The sequence below is a fragment of the Opisthocomus hoazin genome, chromosome 8, assembly GCF_030867145.1.
Source record: "Opisthocomus hoazin isolate bOpiHoa1 chromosome 8, bOpiHoa1.hap1, whole genome shotgun sequence".
Classification (NCBI taxonomy): Eukaryota; Metazoa; Chordata; class Aves; order Opisthocomiformes; family Opisthocomidae; genus Opisthocomus; species Opisthocomus hoazin.
The window spans coordinates 2846293-2862819 of record NC_134421.1 but is presented as its reverse complement, the minus strand read 5'-3'; the positions used below and the strand labels follow the sequence as shown (position 1 = coordinate 2862819).

At 44.4% G+C, this 16527-nt stretch overlaps 1 protein-coding gene across 12 annotated transcripts in view; it reads left to right on the top strand.

Annotated features, from left to right (window-relative positions):
* The first annotated feature begins 980 nt into the window (after positions 1-980).
* Positions 981-16527, top strand: part of WNK1 (WNK lysine deficient protein kinase 1) — a 114912-nt gene continuing 99365 nt past the window's right edge. For 7 of the 12 annotated variants that reach the window (XM_075428685.1, XM_075428687.1, XM_075428684.1 and 4 more), the window contains exon 1: positions 984-2671. In XM_075428685.1, the coding sequence (XP_075284800.1) occupies positions 1886-2671 (786 nt within the window). In that variant the 5' untranslated portion in view covers positions 984-1885. Of the gene's footprint in view, positions 2672-16527 lie in introns of all 12 variants that reach the window. The other 5 variants (XM_075428682.1, XM_075428686.1, XM_075428678.1 and 2 more) reach the window with 4 other exon arrangements.

Below are 16527 nucleotides of genomic sequence, written 5' to 3'. Positions count from 1 at the left end.
GCTCTCGTCAGAAGGAAAAGTGCTTGGATTTGGTTCATCAACACAAAAGAGGAACATGATATAAATAAACTAGATGACTCTGGTGTGCCAATGCTTTGTTAAACTGAAATTTCCCGATTTGTGCCAGTGTTCGCACGGGCTCCTGCTGCTCCTCTGGCTGCTGTGGTTCAATGGCAGCGGCCACCGTCGCGGCTGAGACGGCCACAGGACGGTGAGCGTCTTCAGCGCAAAGGCCGCAAATCCTGTTTCTTTTAAATACCGGCGAGCACACGTCCACACGGCGGTTATTTGCATTGCAGGTTGCCTGGCCCATTAATGCCTCTTCGGATGACCCACGCTGAGGAAGAACCCCAAACCTTCACATTGCTCACATACGCAGAGTTACCGCTGCCCGCGATTGTAAGGAATTTGAAAAGGCTGTTTGAAAACACGAAATATTTTTAATATCTGATTAAATTAAATACTTGATATTGTTATTAAATCGGTGTAAGACGCGACTTTTAGAAAGAAGCACCGGCGGGAGTGTTCAGTGCCTTCCCAGACGCCGCCGGCCCGCGCGGCCCGGCCGCCCTGAGGGACGGGCACGCGCAGGAGGGGGCGGCACCCCGCCTCGGTCTGGCGAGAGCAGGGGCTGGGGGGCAGCCTCGCTCCCCCGCACCGCATCAGTCCCCGGGCACGCTGGAAGCCTCCCTCCTTCCTTCCTTCCTTCCTTCGTCCGTCCGTCCGTCCGTCGGTCCATCCCCCGCGGCGAGGCGAGGCCCGGCCCGGCCCGGCCCGGCGAGGCGCCCGCCCACCGGCGGGAACTACAACCGCCCTGACGCCCCGCGCGCGGCGCGGTGCACGACGGGAGCCGCCGCCTCTCCCAGGCTGCGGAGGGGGGAGGGGCCGAGGCGCTTCCCCGGCGCGGGCGGGCGCGCGTGCGCGCAGGGCGGGCGCGGAAGGGGGCGTGGCCGGCGCTGCCCTCCCTCCCCTCCTGTGTGTCGGCTCCGGGCTCCCGTCGCCATTTAGCGCGGAGACGGCCCCGGGGCGGCCGCGACGGCTCCCACTCCCCCCCCCCCTCCCCTCCTCCCACCCCGCCACCCGGACTCGGCTCACCTGCGGCGGGCGGCCTCCGGTGAGGAGCGGCTGCGAGCCGCGGGCGGGGGGCAGGCGGAGGGTTTCCGGCTCCGTGCGAGGCGGCGGCGGCCGCGGCTGTTGGAGGGAGCGCGGGCGGTGGCTGCCTGCCAGGAGGTGGAGGCCGCGGCCGCCATGGGCGCCCCTGTGAGGCAGGGCTGAGCCCCCCCCCCCCCCCTCCCCGGGCCCCCTTTCCCTACCCCGTTGCCGGGCTGAGGGCGCTGGGCCTTGCCCGGGCCTCCCCCGCCCGGTGCGAGTGACTGAGCGCGGCGGCTTCCTCCGCGGCCGGCGTGCGGGGCCTGCCCCCCCCCGCCTCGTCTCCCGGCCCCTTCCCCTCCCCGGGGGCGCCCGGACCTGCCCCGCTTCCTTCTGCATCGCCGGGGGAGAATTGCGGAGCGCTCCCCTCGCCGGAAAGCGGCCGGGCGAGGCGCCGGCCTCCCCGCGGTCGGGGGCCTGCCTCGGGGCGCCTCCCGCCCCGCCCGGGCCCGCAGCCCGGGCTTCTCCTCCCCGTCCCCGCGCCCCGTCCCCGCTCCCGGTGCTCCATGTCGGCCCCGCTGCCCGGCTCCCCGCTGCAGGATGGATGCGGGCGCTGACCGGGGACCCACCCCGCCGGCCCAGCCTCCCCGCTCCGCCGTGAGGAGCCCTTGGGACCCTCCTCTGTTGCAGCCGCGGACGGGCGCGCTCCCCGCTCAGTGACCGGCCCCTTCCCTCGCCTTCCCCCCCTCCCCTTCCCCGCCGCCGCCTCGCCCCAGCAGCGCTCCCCCGGGGCACGATGTCGGGCGGCCCCGCAGACAGCGGCAGCCCGGCCCCGCGCTTCCTGGCCCCGCCGCCGCCGCCGCCCAAGAACGGTTCCAGCTCGGACAGCTCCGTCGGGGGGAAACTGGGAGCCGCCGCCGAGCACGGAGCCTCCGGGGCCGGCGGAGCGGGCGGCGGAGCGGGGAGCGGAGGCCGCAGCGAGGAGTACCGGCGCCGCCGCCACACCATGGACAAGGACAGCCGGGGGGCGGCAGCCACCGAGCACCGCTTCTTCCGCCGGAGCGTGATCTGCGACTCCAACGCCACGGCCTTGGAGCTGCCCAGCCTGCAGCCCGCCGCGCCCTCGGCCCCCGTCTCGGCGGGCAGCGCCGCTCCCTCGGCCTGTCCCCCCGAGTGTGCCGGCCGGACCTCTCGCATCGCTGCCAGCGCTGCCCAGGCCCCCTCGCTGCTGCAGCAGCCGCCGCCCCCCGCGCCGCTTCCCCTCGAAGGGCGGCCTGCTCGGGAGCCCCCCGCCGCCAAGGATGCCGCCCCGCTGCTGCTGCCCAAGGAGGAGGAGGAGGATGAGGCCGCCGCGCTACCCCCCACCAGCGCAGCTGGCAGCGCGTCGGCTGCCAGCCGGGAGTTTGAGGACCGGAGAGCGCAGCAGGAAGACAGCGAAGAGCTGGAGACGAAGGCGGTGGGCTTCTCCCCGGATGGCCGCTTCCTGAAGTTTGACATCGAGATTGGAAGAGGCTCTTTCAAAACTGTCTATAAAGGACTGGATACGGATACCACTGTGGAAGTCGCCTGGTGTGAGCTACAGGTAAAAGAAATAAAAATTGTGAATTGCCAGAGTGCAGTCACTCCCAGGTGGTGGGCTGTGTGCTTGAAAGAGGTGAAATCCGTCAACTCGAGGTCTGCTTTATTCGGCCAGGGAGCTGCAGACCTTACCTGAGGCACTCCTTTGGAAGAAAGGTGCACCCTTTCCTTGGAGTCAGTTTGCCTTTTAATTCTTTTAAATACTCTGCTCTCTGAAGAATTTTTTGGCTTTATCGTCAGAAAATGTACTACAGTTCGGTTTCATACAGCATCTTGCATTTTATGCCTCCAAAAGGTAACTTAGGGGGTTGTAAAAATACTTGTACACAGCTTCAGGGAGGCTCAGGGGAAAATGTGTAAATGGATGTCAGCCTGAGCTAGCCTTAATTTTTCAAAACTTTTTTAGGTATTTTTCTTAGCAAAAAATACCAAAATGTTAATTTCACAGACATATTCATATGTCTGTGGCAATGGGTGATTGTAGGAGGTAACCCTAGAGTACACACAAAGTCATGCAGTGCATCACACTGCTTAGTTTTGCAAAGCTAATTTTTTTTTTTTCATTCTGAGTGCTAGGGTTCACACTTAAACAGGTACAAGGAAGGGAAGAAAGTAATGTTGCCTTTCTGAAGCTTTAATAAAAACTCCTGAAGTTTAACCTTTCCATATGACTGGTGGATTAAACCGGACTGAAACATTACTCTTCTACCAAGTTTCTGGCCTGAGCAGAGCCAGAGTAGTTCTGTAGAAGCCCAGTCTAACGATGGCAAGAACACGCTTAGTTCTACAGAGTCAGAGCTTGTATAACCAAGATGCAGGTTGCTGTGCAACAACCTTAAAAGAAGTGAGAAGAGCTTGGAGTACCTGGAACAGATACCTGGTGTACTAGGTTATTTCCAAAGCCTCGGCATTAAATGAAAAGGATAGTGCTTGTTGTTTTTGTGTTGGGTTTTGGTGCAATCTATAGAGGGATTCATGTAGTATGGCTTTATTATTGTGTGTGTTTGTGTTCCTGTCCAATCTAGAGCAGACAAAAGAGCATTGGGTCAAAATCCCAGAAGTCTTCAGGGGGTTTTTAAGGAGTCAGCTGCTCACAATTGATTGATTGCAGTGACTATACCAAAACTTTCCTCTCCTCAAAAGCAATTTTATATCTGTTCCAGTCAAACTGAGAGAATTTATGAAGAGATCTCTCAATTTGTATTCATATTTGTTTTTGGATGATTGCTCAAGCATTCTTGGTTGATTATGTTGCCATTATTCTACACCTACTGACGGTGGAAGTAAGCTTACAATTTTCTTTGTGACCATAAAGCATGCCCTGCTCCTCATGCTAGCTAGGCATTTGCTGTGGCGGTCTTTTGAGCATTAATTCTAAATCTAAAAAGTGAAATGATCCAGTGTTTGGCTCCGCTTAAGCTTTTCATGTGCAGTTTGAACTGAGAGGAGATTAATAACCCACTGAAATTATTTGAAATTTTAATCTTTGCGGTTCTGGAGTTCCTTGAGTTTAACCCCTGAAATCTGTTTCGATCTTTACACTTTAGTTACTGATCAGAAGTAGTGTCAGCTTGGCATCAGTCACTTTTCACTAACATTGCCTTTGTTGAAGTGTCTTAATCATCATCAGTACCGTGTGGACAAAATGTCTAAAGAAGCACCTTCTTTGAAGTAATGTAATAAGGAAGCTCATTTATAAAGGGTATGTTGCTGAGCTGTCAGTTGATTGAAGAATTTCATGAGTAGTATTTAAAATGAGAGAGTGCAAAAGGCATGAATGAAAATATTTGTGTGGGGGAAATATTTGATGTTGTTCTTGGAGGTTAACAACAGTACAGGAGTGTCTTGTGGTGAAGTCATTCTGAAGGCTGTAGCTTTCTTCTTGTAAGGAGGCTGCATATAAAATGACAAGTTTGAAACAAAAATACAGTTTTTGTAGCTGTTGCAAGTATTTGCTAAAGGAGGTAGACTCTACAGCCAGTAGAATATTTTCACATTAAGTCCTATTTTGTTGTTTGCATTTAGAAATAAAAGGAGGAACTTGGTATTTGTTGCTATGATGGGAACATCCTATTCTTTCTCTAGGAAAATATAGTTGTTGGCAGGTGAGTGCTGTTTGTCTCGCGCGATTTGAAGCGAAATACAATCTGGATTCGCAAAGATGGACTGATACTTAGATGTCATTGGTTTTCCAGAATGCCATGGTTTGAGGATTGGTGAACCTCAAAGCATAGTTATTTTATTAGGAAATTCCATGCTGTATTACACCAACCATAACTAACTGATGGTTACTTTTGATTGTCTTGAAATAGTGTTACTTAGCAATAGAATAGGTTTTCTTCTCTGTATTCATGCCAGCGAGCGTGGGCATCCTAGGTATCCCACCTCTCTTGAGTCTTCTCAACAGTGCTGCTGTATTGCTGCTGGGATGAGGCAGCTTAGCATGATTCTGCAGACTGAGTGGTTCCTCGCATGGCTTGTCTAGGGTTGATAAGATGTATCGCAGTTCTTGACTGTAAGGTGTAGAACAGAATCGGGCAAGAACAGTTCATGCTTTTGCGGAGTCTTTGAGCGCTTGCTGTTTTGAGGCTTTTCTAGCGTACCTTGAACGCTTCAGTTTCTTTAGAATCTCTGCTGTATGGAAGGAAGCAAGATGTCAGCTGCGGTCATCTCGGTTAGACTACAGTGTTTAAATATTGGAGCGAATTCTGTAGTAGAAATCTTGTGGATCAAGGACAGCACAGAAGACTTTGATGGTGTCTGGCAGGATGGCTTTGTAATACTGCATCAGGTAACCGTGCCTGATTTTTATGTATGCGCTTTGTAGTGATAAACAAAATCCTAACAAAGATGTGACTGATGGACTATTCTAGTTTACTTTGTGGCCTGCGTGAAGCAAATTGTAACTGAACCTGGTTTAAATATTAGGTGCAGCTGTTTAAATGTGAAATATCTGCCCTGCTGTGAGCATAGTGGACCTGTGAAGAGCTCAGGAGCAACTGCTTAGGGCCAGTGCTCGGCTTCAGTTACTAGGAGGAAATTGTTAGTGTAGTGTTAGCCTTCAAGTACTTTTATTCCCATTGTATATGTTCATCTCGACTCTAGTTACTCTGAGTCAAGTGTGCCTCCTACTGTTGTCATTAGCACATCTCATAAATTGGGTGAAATAGTAGTTAGGGTTACTGCTTTAGTGGTGTTTAAGCAGGTAGAAGTTGGCAAAAGTGCTTACTGCTGCTGTCTTCTATTTTAATTTAAAATAACTCTTCTTGTACAGTTGTGTTACTGGTGAGTCTGTTTAAAATTACATTTCTGAGCAGTGAGTCTTTTTTCGCCTCTGTACAGTTCAGGTAACATTGTGGCTAAAATCTGATGCCTTTTCCTGTTTTATTGTTTATCTGTGCGAGGTAATACTCTTATGGCAAAGGTAGCAAGGGTCACATATTTGACTGTAAAAGCCAGATCTTGGGGGTAATGTGTCATCCTCCGAGTCCCTGTTTCAGTTTGAGTTGGTTTTAAATCAAGACTGTCATTTAACTTCTGGTTTACGAACAATACAGGGTGGTGCAGTCAACTTGCTGGACTGCAAAATCTTGTGTCTAGAATTATTGCTGTGGGTTCTGCCATTCAAATTAGTAACTTTTCAAATGCGAAAGCGCATTAGGTGATATGGAAGGCAAATTTGGGTCTTTTTCAAACCTTGTATTTGTTGGTGACGGCTTTCTTTTGGGCAGTGTCTTCTCTTAAAGGAAGCACAATTTAGAAACTTATTACAAAATATTTACATTGGTTGAAAATGCATTCTGGTAAGCTGCATGCATTGGAGAAGTGCACTGCTTCTCTGGCATGTGCTGTATCGCTCCTGTCCTTTGTATTGCTTTGACAGAAAGGGTGGATTGGTCAGTCAGTAGTTACAGTTGGTGAATGCATCTCCTTGCTGACATGTCACTTTGCCATGCTTACTCTGGCTTCAGTGCAGTGTTAGGTTATAGTGCTGAACATGTGAGTGGGAGAAGGGGGCTGGGGGCTGTCTCTAAACGAGGTAGAGCTTCTGGGGGTAAAGAAATGCGTTCAAGAGGTGGAAGTGGTGGAAGACGACTATGTTGTACTCATTACTACTTTGAGGGGAAGCTGAATGTGAATTTAGTTACCTTTAGTTAGAAATCTGAGTAATAAATGAGTGTAGGTTACATGCATGCAATTCTGTTGCAGACTGTTAACTATAGATGAAGTGTACAGATACTCCAACTTAACAAATGCTTTTATCTTTGCGTAGGCAGTAGCAATGGAAAAACAGTTGAGAACAAACATAATATGGTCAACTGTGAACCATGAGATTCTGTAGTGCACTCTGGTAAGAATTATAATGCAACTGGTTGTCACTCCATTACAGGAGGTAATGAGGTGCTAAATAATATTTCCATAAGTCAGAATTTTTGAGTGTAATAGTGTATAGAAGTCAACTTAAAGCAGTTCAGGAAGTTGCTTAGATACAATGTACATCTTCACTTTTAGTGGTGCTTCAGAGTTACCTATTTTTATCCCTTAGACTTAAAGCTTTATTTAATACTGATTTTTAGGTCAGCAGACAGCAGTGGAATGTAGTTTCTATACTCTGGGGTATAGACTTCACTGCAGGCTCACCGTGATAAATATCAGCTTACTGAAGTTAAAGTATAATTCTTAAAAATCTGTTTGCTTTCTGGACTGGCTGAGCTGAGAATGTTTTAGAAGCTGCACGTTCAAGTCTGACAACCAAAAAAGGTCTTGTAACACATAACTGTGGCATCCTGTAGTCTTTTTTTTTTTTTTTTTTAAAGCTGGTTGCATATTGCTCACTAGGAGGCCTGACTGCAAAGATGCTAGCTCTGCTGAACAATCTAAAGCAAAATGGAAAACCAGATCAAAATCTTTGTGCAGCGAGATGAAACTGAGGATTGTGGACCTGGAATTTGTCAGTTTAAGTGCCATTGGAAAACGGTTACATTCTGCTGGTACGGGAGGAATAGTCAACATCCTGAAGCAAATACACGTTCTTTGAAAGCTCGAACTGTGGTTTAATTCTGAATATTTAAACATATATTTTATATAACCTCTACGGAAACAGATCAAGCTCAAGTCTAATCCAGTATGGTGACTCCCATGCCCACCCTGTACTTCACATCAATGTTTAAAAAACTCCACTAGTCTGTGAGCGTAACTATATGTGGCTACAGCCACCGTAACAGCAGCAGTGTGCCTCTTGTTCAGGACTGCTTCTGGGTCAGATGCATAATTGTCACAAATATAGATTAATAAAGGTATGTGACAACTTTAGTGAACGTCGTTCTGTCCTTATTAACTCCTCTTCTGTTCCCAGATACCCAAATTCCAAAATCCTGAAAGAAAAAAAGCTGTAAAACCGGAAGAGTACAATTGGTTCATAACAAGTTCAGGTTACACTGGCTTTCCAAGTGTTGTCAGTGGTGCACGTGTAAGGAGCTTGAAATTTTGTGCAGTAAAGTATAAATTTTCTGTTGTTTTTTCCATGTTGTAGTGTAGAACAAGCTACTGGTGCTTACTGGATTTGAATCTCTGAATATTTCTCCTCTGGCGTACAAACAAAACCCAGCCATATTCCTGAGTGTTTGTGCTGTAATTGATACAATTGACAACTTGATAAATGACATGGGAAAGGAGACAGACTAATTACCTGCAGAAATATAAACAGTGGTCAAGCTCCCTCAGACTTTACAAAGGTGACCCTGAAAGAGAGAAGGGAGCTTTAAAGCAGATTTGGGAGCTGCAGCTGTTAGGAGACCTCTACTTGGGAAAATAATTGGAAAATAATCTTACCTCAAAGGGATATCACTTTTGGAGATGGCTGTGGTTCAATTTGTAACTGGCTGGTTGTGAGGTAATAAATATAATCGGATAAGAACCTTCTGAAAATGCAGCATTTGTTATGGAAATAAACAGGTTCTTATTTGTCAGTTTGGGTGGGTTTGAGAGCTGCAGAGCTAAATCTCTTAAATGAGATTTGGTTTGGGCTGTTGTGGTTTAAAATAAAAACGCTTAGCTTTGTAAGTAAACTTTTGAGGGCTACAGATAAGTATTAGGACTATAACCTTTCTTTGAAATGGGGGGAAAAAAACCCCACCTGATAAAACTCCCTGGAAACATCCTGTATACAGTCCTTTGAGAGCTCTCTAGCAGAGTAATAAATAAAACAAGCAGTAATAGATCTGTGGTAGTCTCCATGGATGCAGTGCATGCTGCAGTGTGTAGATTCAGTACCTTTTGGTTAGCAACATCCCTCTGGGCCACATGTCCTTTTTCATATCTGTCCTTGTTTTTTGTTTCATACCAGCAGCTTGTTAAACAGCACAGCTCCAGCTGTCACCCAGGTTCTTCATGCTGCATGTGACAAAGTTTGTGCTAAGCAGTGGCAGCCTCGGTGCTTCCTGCCATGCATCTCTTCAGAAACTCGCTTCCTGTAAAGACTAGCAACCTTTTTTTTTTTGAGATCACTAATTGGTTCTTTCAAATCATGATGGAGTTGAAATAAAAGTTCTGTATTTTTCTGTCTCAGTCTCTAAGTTCACATTTTCAAGCTTGTCTTGGTCTGGAGGGTTATTAACTTAGGAAAAATGGAATTGCAGACATAATGGCTGTAACATTTGGTCTATAAGAAAGATTAAATATCATGGAAGTTTGCAGTGCTTTGCAGCTGGGCATAAGACTTTCACTTGATAAAGCTTGTGTGTTTGTGTTTTTTTTAATAGCAGGTGGTAGAAGGTTACTATTTTAGACTCCTAAAAAAAAGTGTTAGATAATTATTCCATGTTTTTAACTTGATCATGATGTGTGTACACCATGTCTGGAAAAGCACGCTTACAGTATACTTGAAACAATTCCTATTCTTAATAGCTGGATTTGTGGCGCTGCTTGAAAATCGACTTCTCGGAGTAGTTGAAGACTGTTTTTATCTAACATGAGACATAGAATCATAGAATGGTTTGGGTTGGAAGGGACCTTAGAGACCATCTGGTTCCAACCCCCCTGCTATGAGCAGGGACATTTTCCACCAGACCAGGTTGCTCAGAGCCCCATCCAACCTGTCCTTGAACACTGCCAGGGAGGGGGCAGCCACAGCTTCTCTTGGCAACCTGTGCCAGTGCCTCACCACCTCTGAAAATCTTTTCAAATATGATGTTAAAATTTGTGTCCTAACAAATGGAACCCAACTTTTTATACTGGTTTCGTAAGTATTTTTGTGGAAGCTGCTTACAGTCCCCAAGATTTTCTTCTAGCTGATTTTGAGAGTGATTGGGGCTGTGTACTGAAACTTAAACAGTGTTTGAATGCCTCTGGTCAAGATACTACAGATATCCTTCTGTCTTTCTACCTTACTTCCAACTTCCTAAGCATATTTAGAAATTGTAATGGCGTCACTTCTCAATGTGTGGTTTTGGTTGCCCTCATTATTCCCCTTGGGAGAACCAGGGGAAGTGAAGAGGTGACTAGGATTGAATCTGTGGTCAGTTAAGGTCTTCCTTGAGAAAGGGAGCTTGCTCACTTCTTGTCTTGTGGGCACAGGCTGCAGAATACTCTGTAACTCCATGCAGCAAGGGGTAAACTTTGTGTTAGTGAGGTTTGTGCTATGTGATGCTGTCCTTTTAATCCAATAGGAGATCCTTGCAACAAGATCATCACAAATATTGCCAAGTCTTCTTTTTTCTAATAAACCAGAGTAAAATAACTGGGGTGGAATACAGGGACCAGAAGAATTCAGGTTTGGTTCTCAAACATTCTGAACATTTTACCTGGTGATGGCAGGCACACTGCACATGTGCAGGTTATTCCAAAGCACTTCTAGATTTGCCTGGGTAATTCCTAGCAGCACTGTATGTTACTTTGCATGGCTCACAAGCAACTTAGCATGTTCTTAGTTGATTTTTCAGCAAAGGAAGCTCCAGCCTGCTAAAAAATAGACTTGTGTCGGTATTTTTTTGTCTTCCAGAATCTGTTTAAGTATTAACATGTACATAAAGCAGTAAGCAGTTTTTACAAGCGTAACTCATTCTAAATCACTCAGGGAGGCAAACTTACCAAGCTTGGATTTACCATTTTAGTTATAAGCAGAATCTTTGGGATTGCTACCTGCATTCTTAGTTTAGAAATCCTGCAAAAAGTATGTTTATACTTGATGGCTATCTGTTTTGTCACTAAAATATCTATGAGCTTTTAAATGATGTGTCAGTGACGTTGGAACTAATAGTTTGCCCGGGGCTGTGTGTTTTACTGCAGGGGATGCCATTTCTTTTTGTAACTCAATGTGCCCAAGAATGGTTCTGAAATCATCCAGGTCATCTATTGGCGATAGGCTGGGCAGCAATTCCTTGGAGAATCTGTTCTCAGGACAAGATCATTGTGGTGCTTTTCAAGTCTAATAATGTCACGAGTGGTTAGCAGGACTCCTTGTAGCATGTTACTGGTAAGATTAAAACAAAGAGGAAGCTTTGGCAACTCTGATAATTTGTGGTGTGGATGCTGTACTTTGAGCCGTGGTTCAGAATGGTTCGGATCCTATCACCTTTGTTAGTAAGCAATCATTGATAGAAACTTTTGATAACTATCCACTGAAGAGCTACTCGTCTGCTTTAGCACAGCAGATGGTGTGGAAAATAAGCTTTATTAGACCGCTTATATGAGGGAGAAGCTTTGTTTCTGTTGAACTGTTTTGGATCATCTTCTGGATGGTTTCAGCCATTCCTAGTTTCGTTGCGTCCGTAGTTGAAGATAGTGGATTCTGATAGCAGATTTGGGGCTAGCAGCAGAAAGCGAAAAGTTACAAATGGAAAAAATCATTTAGGTGATTATAAGTTTATTACCACTGTTAAGAACTACTGGAAAAGAACAGAATACTGCTATCTTTGTAGTTGGGGTAAATCTGAAATAACTATGTAGGAATACGGAGCTAAATGGAAGATAGTACAAAGCTGGTACCAACAACTGTGTGCATTTTATCTCATTTTGGCTGGTTAATAGTCTCATGATAGTTTAAGACTATCCAGCTGATGGTGTTACCCAGTTTTCCTTGGACGTTTTCCTCTCTTGGAGTAACCCTGTGACTTGTTTCTGCTTTGACTGTTGCTGGCAAGTTTATGACCCCAGTCTGAATGTATTTTGACTGCTTCTATCCTGGCAGAGACTAATGACATGAAAACAATAACCCACCAAAAAATATTGCTATTAAAAGCTTCAGCAATCCAGGCTGATTATCTTAAGGATCTGCAAATCCGTGTACACTTATGTAATATGCATCTGTTAATGGCAATTTCTGAGCTGTTAGCAGAAGTGTTGCAAAATGTTACCATGTCTGTTTTCAAATCTGCTTCTTTCAAGTGAGGCTTTTATTCTTACAGATGTCTTCCAACATAAAGCTATTTTTGTTTTTTCTTTATTCAGCTGCTTATGGTATGCTTTTATTTGGGAAATGTAAGTTGTGTATCTATATTAAAAATGCAAGATGCTAACTTTATATGCTCTGGTTTGCTGTAGCTGATTTGGACTTGGAGCCTTTGTGTCTTCCCTAAAGTAAAAATATGGTAAGTGAGATGAAACTTGAATTGGTGAGTTCTTGAGAAGCAGTCCCTTCAGACAGGTATCTTACAGTTAAGAAATACTGTCTGAAAAGTGGTTGAATTTTTTTTTTTTTTTTTTTAGATTGCCCTCTCTGGATGTAGACAAGTAGAGATTAACAGTATGTAGAGTGGCCTTTGAGGGCATGGTTTTTATTTACATTTGTTGTGATTTGGGGCTTAGTGAGTTGTAAGTTTTGCCAGGAACAGTGTGCTAAACATGGAGAAACTACAGAAATGTCTGACACAAAAATAAGACTTTTAAGTTTAATTTGAGAATGTTTTTTCTGTGGTTTTCTCTACTTCCTTTGCATGCAGCTTGAGCTTTTTTTCTGCAGATGAGTGGCTCAAAAGCAGAATGCAATTCGGGTTGTCTGTACCTGTGGGAAGAAAAAAGTTACACAGGGCACTTGAATTTGAGTTGTTTTGCCTCTTGATGGCAACTGTGAGCCAGGTCAGGTGATGGTATGATTTCTGTTGCTGATCCCAGTATAGAAGCCTGAACATACCTGAGAGGTTCAGTATTTACCCTCAGGAACAAAACAACACCAACAAAAATAGTGAGGAGGCGCCAGGTTGCTGCAGAAGACTGAAATGCTGTAGTACATTAATAGGTTGTGCATGGTCTACACTTGAAGATCTGTCATAAAAAAACCTGTCTTTAATATGCATGTTTCCTCTAGGAAGACGTGCATGTGTTTCCTGTGGGGCTTCCTTTGGTTTTGCAGGCTACCTGCTTGAATGTTCAGTGCTTTTCGGTGGTTGTGGCAACAAAAAAAATCTGAGGAGCAAGTATGAGGAGTTTTGGCCTCTCGAGTTGTAGTCATCTTGCGTTTGCAAGAAGTGGAAATATCCCAGGGAATTCTCATTCAGGTCGCATTTGTACTTGAAGTAAGTTTCATGCACTAGAAATAAGTAGTTAACATCTTGTTTAGGGACTGCATTTTTTTTCTGTCTGTGTAGGAGAACAATTTTTTCCAGTTGCTTTAGATTGTAATGCAACTATTTAAGAATGGTCCTGTAGTTTGTAATTTGTCCCATCTGTCTGATGTTAGTAATGGAAACAATTTTCTCAAAATGAGTTTCTTGTTTATTCAGGTAGTATGCCTATAAAGCAAAACTTGCTAGAGTCAGGTTAGACTAATATAGCTTGTTGTCATATACCATTCACTTCCTTTTTTGCTTTTTTTTTTTGACACTGATGATTTTTCTTATAGTTGGTGTCCCTAGAGTTTCCAAGGTGTTTGCATAGATGCATCAGATGGGATATAGAACTTGTCATGGATCTGTGTATGTATGGAAAGGATAAAAAAACAAGTGCCATAACAGTAATACAGCACAAATTAATTCATATCAGTGCAACCAAATATGACTAAATGTATATGATAGCACTCACTTCAAATAGGGAAAACAGCCGGTTGTCTTGTCTGTAGCTTGGGACTAGGCTTCAAAAAAAAATTTTCTTCCTCCTATCCAGTATGACATCTTCTCAAATTTGGGCAAATCCCCGAAAATTAAGCAGAATTGAAGTCTGATTTAGTGGTGTTGGAGACTCTTAAGTCTGTCATTACTGTTAAGTGGTTTCTTCTAAGGAACTCTGAGAGTTGAAAGGGCTTTTACAAGACATACGTGAGGAATATTAAAAAAACCCTGTTTCTTGCGATGTATGTGACATGAATTTTAAAGTTTTGGGACCGGGCGAGTTTAAACAGTGAAATGATTCTGAAAATTCCCATTGCTGTGAATGGCTAGTTCATGAAAGTATCATTAATATAATACTTGTACTAAACTTTGTGGATTTCTTCACTTTTTGCCAAAATACTTCCATTTGTCATCATAGTTTAGTAATAGCTTATTGAATAAGCTACCTACTGTTGGCAGACCTGTTTTTCAGTTTTCTTACAGATTTGTGGATTAAGTATTTATGTAACTTACATAAACATGTAAAGTCATTTTATGCATGTATGCAGACTTTGAGCTGTATAAGGGCAGCAGCTGGTGATGATGAAAACTTTGCTAGTTGTTGTGGGGTTTTTTTAATATTTTGCAATAGATTGTGAACCTAGACCAGGTTCTGAACTCTTGAGAGCATAATTTAGGTGTTTGAAAGAGTTTTTTTGGAACTGGAGAGACACTGTTAGGTTTATGGTTGGACTTGATCTTAAAGGTCTTTTCCAACCTAAATGATTCTATGATCTATCCCAAACCAGCGTCTGTGTCCTAGTTAGTGGTAGATGATTGGCTGTTCTAGAAGGCTTTCTGGAGCTGTTTTCTAAGATGTATAGATGCAGAGCTCGGAAGTGTTGAGTTGAACAAGAGTGAGAAAAACTTTGCAGAAAATTGCTGCCTCAGCTGTAGAGATATTGGGAAAAGTCCTAATGCACCTATGCGCTCAGTGGTTTCTGCTTGATAATCCCATACTGTAAAATCCCCTTATTCCTTGGCATCTGGGAGAAAGCACGCTTAGATTCTAAACAGTGTAAGTGATAGGGTTTTGAATTTGAGGTTGCTGATAAACTGATTTAGAAGAATCTGCAAGGACTTTGGTAGTCCTTTTTTCACATATGAAAATAGCACTAGTGCAAACAGTAATTCTCAAACGGTGAATTCTCAAATGGTGAAGCAAAGAAATCGTTTAGTTTTGTGAAGAAAGCTGAAGTAGCTTTAGATTAGGTCGGGCTAACCAAAGGAAATATGCCAGGGTTAGCTGTGCTAAAGCAGCTAGCTATACTTTCAATATCAGCAAAATAATTCCCAAAATTCTTTTTGTGGTAGACTCTGTTATTTACTATTATTGCAAATTGCTGCTTGGTGTTTGGACTCGTTTAACTGAAGGTTTGCTTCACTAGTTCTTCAGTGGTTTGGCCTCTGTCAGAAAGCTTCTAATATGGCAGTTTACAAGATAATACTGAATTTCTAAAGTATGCCTGTGTTGTGTGATTTTACGTTTGTATCACATACAAGAGTATATGTTGCTCAACTTCGGATCTTTAACTTTTTGCAAAAAACCACATGGTTTGGCAAAACTTGTAAAATTTGAAGGAGTGCAGCTACTCTGTCTAAAATCACTGATAAATACCAGGTAATGACTCAACTGATATGCGTGTTAACTAGGTTGGCGTGGATGAGCGTGGCTGTAAAGCAGCAGGCTGCAAGCATAGTGGTGTTGTAAGTATAATTTGTCACTGAAAAGGAGTATGAAGTCTGAGGAAGTTGGCATTGGAATTCGGAATGGAAAGAATGAGCCGGTTGACGATGTAAAAAAACTATTTTTCCACTTTCCCTTTGACTTCTGTCCTTATCTTCTCTGGCAATAATATGCAGGGAAATGGTATCTTTTGTTTTTCTTGTTCCTGTGTGGGAACGGTAATTGTTCTTGCTTCTTACCTGTTCAGGAAGTATTCTCATTCCTCCCCCCAACAAAACAGTGTATCGGTCATTGCCAGTGTGACTTTTTTTGCTTATTTTCTAACTTTGGCCTTCCTGAATCCTTCTGTGGTCCCTGTATAAGCCATCTGGCAAAACAAGTGTTGTTTTTTTGGTTTTTTTTTTTTTCCTCACACCACACCCCCTTACCCCCCTTGCGCTCTGGAATGAAGCAGATTTTGTATCTGCGTCTGGCTACCCTATGTAAAAGAATAATGAGCATGGTTAAAACCTGCATCTAAATTTTGACTGCTGGAGCTGCCTTCTTCCAAACTTAGATTTTGCAGCTGGTATATCAATCTTATCCATGGAAATGTGCATATAGTTCTCTTGGGAATTTGCCTTATACTCTTGCCTTCCCCCTTCTCAAGCCAAATTTCTTTCCAGGAAGGGGAAAAAAAAATGCATGGGCTGGATTGAGCTTCAGCTGAATAGGGTGTCTCATTTCAGATATACTTTCTGCTGCTTCTCAAATAACCAAAACATAAGTGACAGCTGAGTTGTCTGTCTGTCGTGGGTCAAGGGCAGTCCAACTCAGCAGTTTCCCTTTCCTCTTCCCTGAGTTTTGTTTGGAAGCAGTAGTGATTTGCCATTCTATATAGTCCTCCTCTTGTCATGAAGACCAGATGGAAATACGTCAGTTGTTTCATGTATAAATACTCAGTCCAACAGCTGTGAGTTTATCAGGAGTCACTGGGATAACAAGTTGGTGACCAAATTGTTAGTTTAGAGGGCTGTAAGCATTGCCCTAACTTGAAATAAAGCCATGCTATGCAACTGTTAAAAACAGTCCAAGACTTTCTGAAAGAAGAAG